The sequence below is a fragment of the Rhinopithecus bieti genome, unplaced genomic scaffold (genome assembly GCF_001698545.2).
Source record: "Rhinopithecus bieti isolate Rb0 unplaced genomic scaffold, ASM169854v2 scaffold_3875, whole genome shotgun sequence".
Classification (NCBI taxonomy): domain Eukaryota; kingdom Metazoa; phylum Chordata; class Mammalia; order Primates; family Cercopithecidae; genus Rhinopithecus; species Rhinopithecus bieti.
Window position 1 is genome coordinate 1096462 of NW_016804422.1, and position 12346 is coordinate 1108807.

Sequence of the window (12346 nt, forward strand, 5' to 3'; positions counted from 1 at the left end):
TTTTTTTTTTTTTTTTTTTTTTTTTGCCTCTTACTCTGTTGCCAGGCTGGAGTATAGTGGCTTGATCTCAGCTCACTGCAACCTCCATCTCCCAAATTCAAACAATTCTCCTGCCTCAGCCTCCTGAGTAGCTGGGATTACGTGTAGGCACGTGCCACCATGCCTGGCTAATTTTTGTACTTTTAGTAGAGATGGGGTTTCACCATGTTGGCCAGGCTGGTCTCGAACTCCAGACCTCAGGCAGTCCACCCGCCTTGGCCTCCCAAAGTGTTGGGATTACAGTGGTCCATCTCCCAGAGAACTGGCCCCAGGTTCCTAAGAAGGCAAAAGGACACACCTGTGAAGGGTATACAGGCCCTCTCTGCACTATTTTATTTTTTTGCAACTTCTTGCAAGTCTATAATTATTTCAAAATAAAATCTAAAAGGAAAATAAGAACGTGTGAATGTGGCTGTCCCATGCCTCCCACCCTCAGGTCTGACACTCAAAGACTGATCACCTCTTGGAGTCCTGGAACTCATCCCAGGTTTTAGACCCTGATTGGCCTGTCTGGGGCCGGAGTCTGGAGGCAGGATCAGGAGCCAGCTCAGAGCATAGTTTCACTTTCACTTTTCTTTTCTCCAGAGGAGCCAGGAAGAGAGCTGTGACCAGTAGCGTCCCTTATTCCCTTGGCCTTGGTTCCTGTTTGCACTGGCTACAGCAGGGCACTGGACCCTACTGTCACCACCTCCTAAACAAAGACCCTATCTCTGAGCGCTGCAGCCTACTGTTCAGCCCCAGGTTTGAGGATGGATGCCCTAGACGCTTCGAAGCTGCTGGATGAGGAGCTGTATTCAAGACAGCTGTGAGGCCCGAGGTGAGGGGTGGAGAATGGGGGATGGTTTTCAGACCTTGATCTACAACTGCTTGCCTCCTGCTTCCCATCCACAGGTATGTGCTGGGCTCACCTGCCATGCAGAGGATTCAGGGAGCCAGGGTCCTGGTGTCAGGCCTGCAGGGCCTGGGGGCTGAGGTGGCCAAGAACTTGGTCCTGATGGGTGTGGGCAGCCTTACTCTGCATGATCCTCACCCCACCTGCTGGTCTGACCTGGCTGCCCAGGTAAGTGTCCTGGGGGGCTATGGGCTGCCAGACCAAGGTGGGGGCATGGCCCAAGAGGACTCCTGTCTTTGCTCAGGCTGCACTGGCTCTCTCCCTAGTTTCTCCTCTCAGAGCAGGACTTGGAAAGGAGCAGAGCTGAGGCCTCTCAAGAGCTCTTGGCTCAGCTCAACAGAGCTGTCCAGGTCGTTGTGCACACAGGTGACATCACTGAGGACCTGCTGTTGGACTTCCAGGTCAGCTCAGGCCTGCAACCCTCAAGAGCAGGAAGGGCTGGGCAGTGGTTTTGGCCCTGCTGATCACAGTGTCCACCCAGGTGGTGGTGCTGACTGCTGCGAAGCTGGAGGAGCAGCTGAAGGTGGGTACCTTGTGCCATAAGCATGGAGTTTGCTTTCTGGCGGCTGACACCCGGGGCCTTGTGGGGTGAGTAAGACTGCCTGCCCGGCCTACCGTATTACAGCCAGCAACTGGCCCCGTGCTGTCCTCAGCTCCAGGCTTGCTCCAGTGTCCCTCCAACCAGCCTCAGGTCTATACCAGCATGCCTTTCTGATTCTGGTCCCCAGTCCTGCCCTCTGGTTCCTCCAACCTAACCTCCAGACCTGCTCCAGTAACCCTCTCAAATTCTAGTTCCCAAGCCTCTCCTTGCATTCCTTTCCCAATTCTGGCCCTCTGGCCCTGCCCTAGTATCCCCTATCCTTAAGTACAACCTGTGAGCTGCCTCAGTGACCCCTACCACCCCATCTCAGGCAGTTGTTCTGTGACTTTGGTGAGGACTTCACTGTGCAGGACCCCACAGAGGCAGAACCCCTGACAGCTGCCATCCAGCACATCTCCCAGGTGGGTGCTGAGCTGTAGGCATTCACCTGCTGACCAAGGAGAGGCTGCCAGGGCCTGTGGAAGGCAGGTCCAGGCACCCCTGAGCCAAGCCTCCTCCTACTCAGGGCTCCCCTGGAATTCTCACTCTGAGGAAAGGGGCCAATACCCACTACTTCCGTGATGGAGACTTGGTAACTTTCTCGGGAATTGAGGGAATGGTTGAGCTCAACGACTGTGATCCCCGGTCTATCCATGTGCGGGGTAAGCCAATCCCATTCCAACTCCAGGCATAGCGCCCAAGCCTCCACTGGGAGTGAGCACAGCCTGGCCCTTGGAATGGGTTCTTCTCCCTCCACCTTCTATAGGGTGCAGCAAGGTCTGGGACACAGATGCAAGATAGGATGGGGTGTGGGAACTACTCAGGCTCAAGGATCATACTGACTAGACTGGACCTCCCTCAGAGGATGGGTCCCTGGAGATTGGAGACACAACAACTTTCTCTCGGTACTTGCGTGGTGGGGCTATCACTGAAGTCAAGAGACCCAAGACTGTGAGACATGTGAGTGCAAGTGCATCTGAGGTAGGGGAGCTTGGTTGCCTTGAGGGGCCCATAGCATTCTGGACTAGACCCTGAGCCAGATGCCCTTGCAGAAGTCCCTGGACACAGCCCTGCTGCAGCCCCATGTGGTGGCCCAGAGCTCCCAGGAAGTTCACCGTGCCCACTGCCTGCATCAGGCCTTCTGTGCACTGCACAAGTTCCAGCACCTCCATGGCCGGCCACCCCAGCCCTGGGATCCTGTGAGTGGCCCTGTTGCTCCCACCCCCGGCCTCTGTCATTTATTGGGGTCCCACCTGCCAGAGGCAACAATGACCATTCACAAATCCAAGTTTGATCTTCTAACACTGCAGCCTTTAGAGTAGAGGCTGGTTCCATGGAAGTGCCAGGCACACATCCTGGGGACCCCTGCTACACCCTGACCCCTCAGATCTGTGTTGGAAGCTGCACTTAGATTAGTGAAGCCTCTTGGGCTGCTGTCTGGTACTGGACATCCTCTGGTGGTGCTGCACAGGCTGGCAGCAGGGCCACGCCTTCCCACCCAGGCTTCTGCTTCCTCTTCTATGGAACAGGGTGGATGGAGGGTGGCTGGAAGGATTTGAGTCAGGAGTAGAGCTCAGGCTGGGGCTACTATGCCACAGAGTCCTACCAACAGGTTGATGCAGAGACTGTGGTGGGCCTGGCCCAGGACCTGGAACCACTGAAGTGGACAGAGGAAGAGCCACTGGAACAGCCACTGGATGAGGCCCTAGTGCGGACAGTCGCCCTAAGCAGTGCAGGTGTCTTGAGCCCTATGGTGGCCATGCTGGGTGCAGTAGCTGCCCAGGAAGTGCTGAAGGTAGGCACAGGCATAGGTGTGGGGGGTACTGGGAAGATGTGGAGATCGGTGTGTGTGTCAGAGGGCACCCAGCACCAGAGAGCAGCCCTGGAGGCTTCACCAACCTGGGTGTAGCCTCCAGCCAGGATCTGAAGGGGTCAGGAGGTGGCAGCAGTGCCTAGCCTGAAGTGCTGCCCCTAGGCAATCTCCAGGAAGTTCATGCCTCTGGACCAGTGGCTTTACTTTGATGCCCTCGATTGTCTTCCGGAAGATGGGGAGCTCCTTCCCAGTCCTGAGGACTGTGCGCCGGTGAGAGCCTGGGATAGGGGTACAAGCCTTGTCTAAAATCAGGACTAGGGGAGAAGCATGAGGAATGCCCTCCCGGTCCTGATTCAGAAAACTCATTGTAAGAAGAAGATGCAGGCCAGTAGCCATCACTGACCCCTATCTCTGTCCCCTAGAGAGGCAGCCGCTATGATGGGCAAATTGCAGTGTTTGGGGCTGGTTTTCAGGAGAAACTGAGCCGCCAGCACTACCTCCTGGTGAGCTGTGGGATGAGACTGGGAGTGCCTTTGGAAGAGCCAGCCCAGCCTCTCTGGCTAAGGCTGTTCCTGCCAATAGGTGGGTGCTGGTGCCATTGGTTGTGAGCTGCTCAAAGTCTTTGCCCTAGTGGGACTGGGAGCCAGGAACAGCGGGGGCTTGACTGTTGTCGACATGGACCACATAGAGCGCTCCAATCTCAGCCGTCAGTTCCTCTTCAGGTCCCAGGACATTGGTGTGAGTGCTGATCCCTCCCCACACTCCTGCATCCCAGACCGTCCTCCCATACAGCTTCCTACCCAACATCTTCCTGCCGTCTTCCCAGAGACCCAAGGCAGAGGTGGCTGCAGCAGCTGCCCGGCGCCTGAACCCAGACTTACAGGTGATCCCGCTTACCTACCCACTGGATCCCACCACAGAGCACATCTATGGGGATAACTTTTTCTCCCATGTGGATGGCGTGGCTGCCGCCCTGGACAGTTTCCAGGCCCGTGAGTACTTGACTTTAGAGGTCAGTCCCTTGTCCACAGCTGTGCCAGCCCCACTTCTGACCTGCTGCTGCCTTGCCAGGGCACTATGTAGCTGCTCGTTGCACCCACTATCTGAAGCCACTGCTGGAGGCAGGCACGTTGGGCACCCGGGGCAGTGCTAAAGTATTCATGCCACATGTGACTGAGGCCTACAGAGCCCCTGCCTCAGCTACAGCTTCTGAGGATGCCCCCTACCCTGTCTGTACCGTGCGGCACTTCCCTAGCACAGCCGAGCACACCTTGCAGGTAGGAAGCACCCTGGAGACTCCCACCCTACCCAGCTCAGCCCTCAGCTACAGACCTATTCTCCACCTGACACCTCATTCTTCCTCCCTCCTCCACAGTGGGCCCGGGATGAGTTTGAGGGACTCTTCCGACGGTCTGCAGAGACCATCAACCACCACCAACAGTAAGGCCACCAACAGAGGCAGATAGGAGTCCAGGGCTCCAAGTACGAGTCTGCAGGACTCAGTCTCACACTTCCTCCTCTCTCTGCAGGGCACACACTTCCCTGGCAGACATGGATGGGCCACAGACACTCACTTTACTGAAGCCGGTGCTTGGGGTCCTGAGAGTGCGTCCACAGAACTGGCAAGACTGTGTGGCGTGGGCTCTTGGCCACTGGAAACTATGCTTCCATTATGGCATCAAACAGCTGCTGAGGCACTTCCCACCTAATAAAGTGTGTGGCTAGGGGATGGGATGCTGGGGGCTCAGAGGGACCAGACTGAGCCCAGCAGCTTCTACTTACCTACCTAGGTGCTTGAGGATGGAACTCCCTTCTGGTCGGGTCCCAAACAGTGTCCCCAGCCCTTGGAGTTTGACACCAACCAAGTGAGTGGGATTCCCTAGGGAGCTCCAAGATAGAGATGTGGCCCCTCAGAGCAGAGGTTGGCATTTCTGCATTCTGCAGAGATGCCCAGATGCCCAGAGAGAGCCATGCTTGTGCACATATGGGTGTCTACATGTGAGGCAAAGGCAGGCACTCAAACAGATCCACAAATGGACAGTGACCCCCACCCCATGCACCCATACATGCTCACTCACACCCATGCCTCTGCTCCTGTTCTTGGTCTGGCTGCAGGACATGCACCTCCTCTACGTACTGGCAGCTGCCAACCTGTATGCCCAGATGCATGGGCTGCCTGGCTCACAGGACTCAACTGCACTCAGGGAGCTGCTGAAGCTGCTGCCACAGCCTGACCCCCAACAGATGGCCCCCATCTTTGCTAGTAATCTAGAGCTGGCTTCGGCTTCTGCTGAGTTTGGTGAGGCTCCTGGCCCTGGCCCCCCATGCTGTCTTTCAAAGGCCTGAACCTGTCCTGTCCTCAGCCTGTGCTGCAGAAGGAAGATAGGCCCAAGGGGATCTACAGCCAATTCGCTACCTCTCAGGCCTCCTAACCTCACTCCTCCATAGTTTCAGGCTTATCCTCTGGTCCCTCAGTGGGTCTTCTCCCTGCTGCCTACCCCACATCCCAGTTCTTGTGGCAGATTCTTGGCAAAATAAATAAGTAAATAAATACATTGGCTCCTGGGGAGTGCCTAGCTATGGCCTGCAGGTGAGGACAGAGTCACAGAGGTCATGCATGCACATGGGTGAAGACTGGGGCTTCTAGAGGGGAGATTGTAGCATTAATTAAGGGGGCTTCTTGATTTGATCAGGGAATAGTAAGTGACAGGCTTGGCAAAGACCAAGAATAGGCACAGGGCTCCAGGAAGAGTGCAGGAGACAGGGGCTAAGGACTGCCTCAACATGCCCTCCCCTGACAGGCCCTGAGCAGCTGAAGGAACTGAACAAAGCCCTGGAAGTCTGGACTGTGGGCCCTCCCTTGAAACCTCTGATGTTTGAGAAGGTGGGAGCCCAGGTGGCAGTGAGGAGCGGGGCTGGGGAGTTTGTGGAGAAAAGTCAGGAGCTAATAAGGTAGTTTTGGAGCCCCTTGGCCTGAATTCTCCCAGCAAGGCCCTGGAAGCAGCTCACATTCCCTGAACCTCAGCCTGTCTGATCAAGAGGAGATGGGGGGCACCCCCCTGCCACAGAACTGCGTGGAGACCTGTGCAGTGGCACACAGTGGGCCATGGTGAGGGGCACAGCTGCAGTGTTAACACCACTTTGACTTGGGCCTTACAGGATGATGACAGCAACTTCCATGTGGACTTTGTGGCAGCGGCAGCCAGCCTGCGATGTCAGAACTATGGGATTCCACCGGTCAACCGTGCCCAGGTAACCCCACCCCTTGAGGCTCTGGCCTGGAAGTGGGGGCCAAACCCTGGCCCTACCACTTAGGACCACACAAAATCTCTTGTCCTTGGCAGAGTAAGCGAATTGTGGGCCAGATTATCCCAGCCATTGCCACCACTACAGCAGCCGTGGCAGGCCTGTTGGGGCTGGAGCTGTATAAGGTGGTAGGTGGGCCACGGCCTCGTAGTGCCTTTCGCCACAGCTACCTACATCTGGCTGAAAACTACCTCATCCGCTATATGCCTTTTGCCCCAGCCATCCAGACGGTGAGCCCATGATACCCCACCCTTAGACCCACTAGGCCTAGGTTTCCCCTGCACCTGCCCACACAGGCCCCAATCTAGCTGCCAGCTCTCACTGAGACTCAGACTGTGCAGGAGTCCTGAAGACTCCCTCCAGCCTTCTTCCTGCTATGAAGCCAGGCTGGGACCCTTCAGACACAGGAAGCAGCCGTCAGCCATCCCCACCCCCAACCCTCCAAAGCCCAGGATCTGGGGGAGCTGCAGCTTTAACTCATTAGTGGAGCCAGACATCCCCTACAGTCCCCTCCTTCCTTGGAGTACCCCTGAAGGGTAGGTGGTGGGGAGGGGACTAGGGCCTCAGCCCCAGAAAGAGTCTAGCTTCCCCCTGCATGGTACGGGGGCCCTGGCCTACCTCCTGCAAGCTGAGTTAAAGGGTAACAGGCTTGCCACTAGAGGTGTGGGGTCTGCAGCCCTGAGTGTGTTTGTGTCACAGGTGTGAGTGCAACCGGGGTCTGGGCATCCCTGGAGTGTGGGTATGGAAGGAGCAAGTTTGCACATCTGTGTGTCAGATGGGAGTGCAGGGCTCCCATCTTCCTGTGTCCTCAATGTGGGTCTGCATGGAGATACACGTGGGCATACATGTGTGTGTTCCTGGGCTTGTGGGGATTTGTGTTCTTGTGACTGCAGGGCTGTGAATGCCTCCAGCGATGTGCTTGGGCTCGGCAGTTGGCATTTCCTTGGGGCAAGGATGGGGGTAGAAGGAATGCCCTCACGAGGGGAGAGGGCAGAGGTCATGGGCCAGCACTGGGCTTCTGCTGAGCAGCCTGGGATCCCTCTGGACATAGTACACAGAGCCCCTTTGTTAAGGCACCCTGCCTCTAACCAGCACACAGGTTGCCTTTGTCCACGGAGTGGAGCGGGGCAAGGAGAAGCCCCCATCTCACCTCTTGCCTAGTCTCAGCTTGACCCCAGTGTTTTCTTGGGGGCTGATAGGCACCCCCTGTCCTTGTCTGTAGATACCTGCTAGCTGCCCTTCTGTCCTTAGCTCTAGGTACCAGAACCCCAAGACTATTAGAAGGAAAGAGGGGACAGGAGGAGGAAGCCTGTATACATTGTATCCCTGCTGGGGTCTCTGGGACAGTGGGGCCCTGGTGGTCACTGTGGCCTTTGCCCGTGTCCCAATGAGTAGCCCAAGGCACTGGCAGTACATATAAGATTGGGGGACAGGATGTGCCCCTCAGCTCCCAGCCTTGTCTTTGAGGAACAAGCAGCTTTATCAGAGGCTGCAGGGGCCCTGCTCTGGGTTTCCTCAGGAAGCACCACCCCTCATCCCCACCCTCACGACCGGCCCATGTGATGGATCGTCTGTTTCCCTGTGCGGGCCCCATAGCCCCATTTCCTGTGCTGGCCCCAGCCTGGGCGGGGAGGGGGCTGAGACTCTGGGCCCAGATCCCACCTCCCCCCCACCCTCCACCCCTTGGCTCCTGCTTCCTGCTAGTCCAGCTCTTCCCCTAGGAAAGGCTGCTGGTAACTGGGATGGTGGTTGGGGGTAGGTAAGAAGTCTCTCACTCCTCCTCTACCTCATTCCAGTTCCATCACCTGAAGTGGACCTGTTGGGACCATCTGAAGGTACCAGCTGGGCAGCCTGAGAGGACCCTGGAGTTGCTGCTGGCTCATCTTCAGGTGTGCCCTCTCCCTACCCCAACCCCCAGGCTCAGCCCAGCCCGGCCCAGCTGGTGTCTGACCTTTCTCCCTCTAGGAGCAGCACGGGTTGAGGGTGAGGATGCTGCTGCATGGCCCAGCCCTGCTCTATTCCGCCAGATGGCCGCCTGAAAAGCAGGCCCAGCGCCTGCCCCTCAGGTGAGCCCACCCGGGGCTTTAGACAGGCCCCACCAGTCCCTGGAGGCTGGGGCTAGGGCCCACACAGTCTTTTGTTTTCCCAGCCCCATTCTGGGCTCCTCACACCTTCCCAAGCATTCTTTCGCCAAATGGAGCCAGCAAAAAAGGCTGGAGGTGGGGTGAGGGCCGAGAGCCTGAGGAGGAGTCTTCAGGAGCTGCCTACTTGGCCAGCCCCACGGGCTCCCCACACGCTTCACAGCCCCCCTTTCACAGCCCACTCCCAAGGGACCCATAGCTTCCTGCCTCCTGCTTGCCTCACCAGCTGCTCCTAAAATAGTTTCAGATGTTTCCTGTCTTGAGTAGCTCCTGCTCCTGGCTTGGGCTCCTGACGGCCTGCCAGCACCCTCTCTAGTCCATGCCAGGCTGCCCACTGCCTGCCACTGCTCACCTCTCCAATCTCCCCTAAACCCCACCCCCACCAGGGTGACAGAACTGGTTCAGCAGGTGACAGGCCAGATACTTGCTCCTGGGCTGCGAGTGTTGGTGCTGAAGCTGAGCTGTGAGGGTGAAGAGGAGGACACTGCCTTCCCACCTCTGCACTATGAGCTGTGACAAGGCAGCCACCCCGTCACCTAGCTCAATGGAGCCCTGGATCCCAAGCCCTGCACTGTAAGCCCAGAGTAGGCACTCAATAAATGCTTGTTGAAGGAAGGCATAGTGGAGAGGATGGATGATAGAACACAGTGCACTAATGTACACAGGTGTGACATGGGCATGACAGGGACCTTCACACAGAGACAAAAAGCTCTTCAGAAGATTTGTCTGCCTGGGCAGTGCCTCACAGGGCTGGGGCTGCCTCTTAGTGCCTCAGGGGTATGAAGCCAGGATAGTCTAGAAAAAAGGCTTTTATTGTCCCAGGCTGGAGGGCAGGGTCAGAGGTAGCTGACATCATTGCAGATGATGGGCTGGCGACTACGGCAGCTCATGAGGGCTGCGAAGCGTGAGACATCCGCAGGCAGTTCAGGTTCTGGGCGAGGTGGGCATGACAGCCGCTTTCCTGCCATAGCTGTCCGCCGAGCCCTGGCCAGCCGGCGCCGAAGCTGCTCGGAGAGGCCAAGCAGGAACTGAGGGGGCCGAGCATGGGCACGGTGCCCACTTCCGTCACCTCCTTCACTCCCTGTCTCAGGCAGCTCCATCCAGTTGTGCACCAAGTCAGCAAAGCAATTGTCCCCCAGTACCAGGGGCTGGCGACTGCGACCCCTATTCAGTAGGGCTGCTGTCCAGTCCTCTGCTTCCAGTCCCTGCCAGTGCTCCAGGCAGGCGTCTGGGGTGGACTTGGGCCGTGGACGGTGGACAGGTGGTACACTGGCTACAGGGGCCCTGCTGGGCATGGGGAGGCCACTGACTGAGAGGCGCTGCCTACGAAGGGGCTGTGCTGAGGGTGCTGGGCGCTGGGGAACAGGTAGTTCTTCCTCTCGCCATGTGCTGCCTGACACCTCCGAGAAGCCAGAGTCCCAGTCCAGGGCATGTTCCCTGGGGCTTCCCAAGGCTGCACCCCTGTCTTCTGTCACCACTGCTGCTTCCTCCTCCTCTTCCTCCTCCTCCACACAGCAGACTGAGTCCTCTTCCAAGGCACCTGAGGCCCTAAGCTGGTGGCTGGGCTGCACATCTGGGCCAGTTTGGGGGGTTGGCTGCAGGGGACCAGGCATCGGGGGTGAGCCTGTGTCCCGACCACACAACTGAGGGGAAGAGAGGGCAGAAGTCAGAGAGGTATCACTTGTCACCAGGTCAGCCCAGAGTACAGAGGATCCAGGAAGGTTAGATAGGCCTGCTGGCCTGGGCAGCAGGGTGCTAGTGAGCACAGGGCAGGCATAGGGGTGCTGGCACTCGAAGCTGGTGTGGTTCTCATTCACCGACCTGGTGGCAGTCCGGCAGGCTGCAGCACGCAGGGCTGGGCAAGTCGACACCCGCCACCAGGGCGGGCGGGCAGGCAGGGTTGTGGGTCTGAGCAGGGAAGTAGGTCCTGCCCAAGACTGGAGGGGGATTCAGCTCCCAAAGCCCAAAGCGTCTTTCACAGAAAGAGCGCTTGCTAGATGAGGGGTAGAGAAGGGAGGCATAGGCCAGCCTAAAGTAGGGGGCGTTCACAGCAGTGCTTAGCACCTCGTTAGTCCCTTGCTGCCCCATGCCCCACCCCCAAAGAAGTCCCCCTTCCACTCTCTCCTCCCGCGCCGTTCCAGCAGCACGGCCAGCTGGATGCTGTTATCTGATGCTCAGAGCAGTTCCCAACCCTCCGAAACCCGACGCGGACCATCTGAGCCATATGCGCCGCGCCGCCCCCATCCCGCCTCGGACGGGCACGCTGCAGCCACCCCGCATCCGTCTGCTGTTCCGGCCGGGCAGCAGCCTGGCACCCCGCACACGTCCTCCCTAACCGCACCCGCTCCCGAGCCTCACCAGTTCCCAGCGGAGCTGGCTGAGGAAGCTGTCAAGCCGAGCGCTGTGCATGTCCGTGCCGGGGCCCCCACCGAGCCTACAGGCTCCTCTTGGAACCCCGGTGGAGCCGCGCAGAGAGGGCTGGGCGAGCCGGCCAGCGGCGCCCTCAGCCTCCGCCTGTCTGCGCGGCTCCTCGCTCTCCGTAGCTCCCACCGCCGCCGCCCCGACATCTGGCAGCCGCGCCCCGCCCCGGCCCGGCGGCCAAAGGGGGAGGGGCTAAAACCCGGCGTCCCTCCCGACTCCGCCGCGGTTCTTGTGGGGAAGGGCGGGGTCGTAGCTGGAAGCCGGACGGGGTCGGGCCTGGGATACCCGAGCCCCCAGATGGTTGAGTGGACCCTGCATTTGCTGCGTGAGGCAGGACAGGTCGCCTCCGTGCGGGGGCCTCATCCTCCCCATTTGTTCAATGGTGAAATAGCGGTCCCTCTCACGGGGCGTCGTGCTGCGCCCGCACATAGGCAGAGCGCCCCGTATGGGTCGGACCCAGAGAGGTTGTGGCCCACTCGGGGCCTGACCCAGGGGACCCATTCCTGAGGTTGGCCTCGGCACTCCCTGAACGGGATGGAAGTGGGGTTCGGCCTGAGGACTCAGAGAGGGCGGGACTTTGTGGCAGCGCACTGGCGGGGCCTCAGCCGCGTCCCAACCGAGCTAGACGGGACTGCCCTCTAGGGGGGAGTGCTCGGCTAGTCGCGAGTCCAGCGGCGACACGCGAACGTCAGCATTCCTTCTGCCGGTACCAGGTGCAGACTGAGGGTGGGTGCCGGGGTGAGCCCGTCTCCGAGGTTGCTCTATCAAAGCAGGCTAGGCTCAAGAGTAGTGTAGCTGCAGACAGACTAGACATACCAGCAACAGGAAAATACCAGGGAATGAGGGCCATGGGCTAGCCTGGGGAAGGGCAATCTCAGAGGAGGTGACATCAGGTTGCAATCAAGAAGAGGGGCATTCTAGGCAGAAGGAGCAGCCAGGGAAAAGACCCGAGGGACAGGAGCTGGACAGGGCCAAACATAAAGAAGGCCCAGGTGTCTGTGATTGGTGGTGGTGGCAGAAGGGAAAAGGTCAGCAAAACCAGGCTCTAACGGCCTTAGGGCAGAATGTGGGTTTTGTTCTTGGTGTGATGAGGAGCAATGGGGGCCTCTGAGCAGGAATGACCTGGGCTAGCTCTTGTTTAGATAATCCCAGCT

The 12346-nt window shown here is 58.5% G+C and overlaps 2 protein-coding genes across 4 annotated transcripts; one reads left to right on the forward strand and one right to left on the reverse strand.

The window, feature by feature from the left end:
• The first annotated feature begins 608 nt into the window (after positions 1-608).
• On the forward strand, positions 609-9390 carry UBA7 (ubiquitin like modifier activating enzyme 7). 3 transcript variants are annotated; one of them, XM_017868044.1, is made up of 24 exons: positions 609-844; positions 931-1099; positions 1198-1332; positions 1413-1519; positions 1843-1933; positions 2038-2173; positions 2374-2471; positions 2564-2710; positions 3124-3306; positions 3487-3594; positions 3747-3827; positions 3907-4062; positions 4151-4316; positions 4396-4601; positions 4700-4764; positions 4854-5037; positions 5115-5189; positions 5440-5623; positions 6126-6208; positions 6484-6576; positions 6669-6860; positions 8427-8519; positions 8596-8696; positions 9158-9390. In XM_017868044.1, the coding sequence occupies exons 1-24, from the start codon at positions 789-791 to the stop codon at positions 9285-9287; spliced, it is 3039 nt and encodes a 1012-aa protein (XP_017723533.1). In that variant the 5' UTR covers positions 609-788; the 3' UTR covers positions 9288-9390. The 3 variants fall into 3 exon arrangements, with proteins under 3 accessions (XP_017723533.1, XP_017723534.1, XP_017723535.1); XM_017868045.1 differs by having other exon boundaries at positions 9180-9264; XM_017868046.1 differs by lacking the exon at positions 6669-6860 and having other exon boundaries at positions 9158-9377.
• Positions 9391-9564: 174 nt separating this feature from the next.
• Positions 9565-12334, reverse strand: INKA1 (inka box actin regulator 1). The gene is made up of 2 exons (XM_017868049.1): positions 11130-12334; positions 9565-10414 (listed from the first exon to the last, which is right to left on the reverse strand). The coding sequence occupies exons 1-2, from the start codon at positions 11178-11180 to the stop codon at positions 9608-9610; spliced, it is 858 nt and encodes a 285-aa protein (XP_017723538.1). The 5' UTR covers positions 11181-12334; the 3' UTR covers positions 9565-9607.
• Positions 12335-12346: the final 12 nt, after the last annotated feature.

Coding starts and splice junctions, on each gene's coding strand:
- UBA7 (XM_017868044.1), top strand. CDS start 789: ATGGATGCCCTAGACGCTTCGAAGCTGCTGGATGAGGAGCTGTATTCA. Junction 2,711..3,123: donor CACCCCAGCCCTGGGATCCT/GTGAGTGGCCCT, acceptor TCCTACCAACAG/GTTGATGCAGAGACTGTGGT. Junction 6,209..6,483: donor AACCTCTGATGTTTGAGAAG/GTGGGAGCCCAG, acceptor TGGGCCTTACAG/GATGATGACAGCAACTTCCA.
- INKA1 (XM_017868049.1), bottom strand. CDS start 11,180: ATGCACAGCGCTCGGCTTGACAGCTTCCTCAGCCAGCTCCGCTGGGAA. Junction 10,415..11,129: donor GCCAGCTCCGCTGGGAACTG/GTGAGGCTCGGG, acceptor TCTTCCCCTCAG/TTGTGTGGTCGGGACACAGG.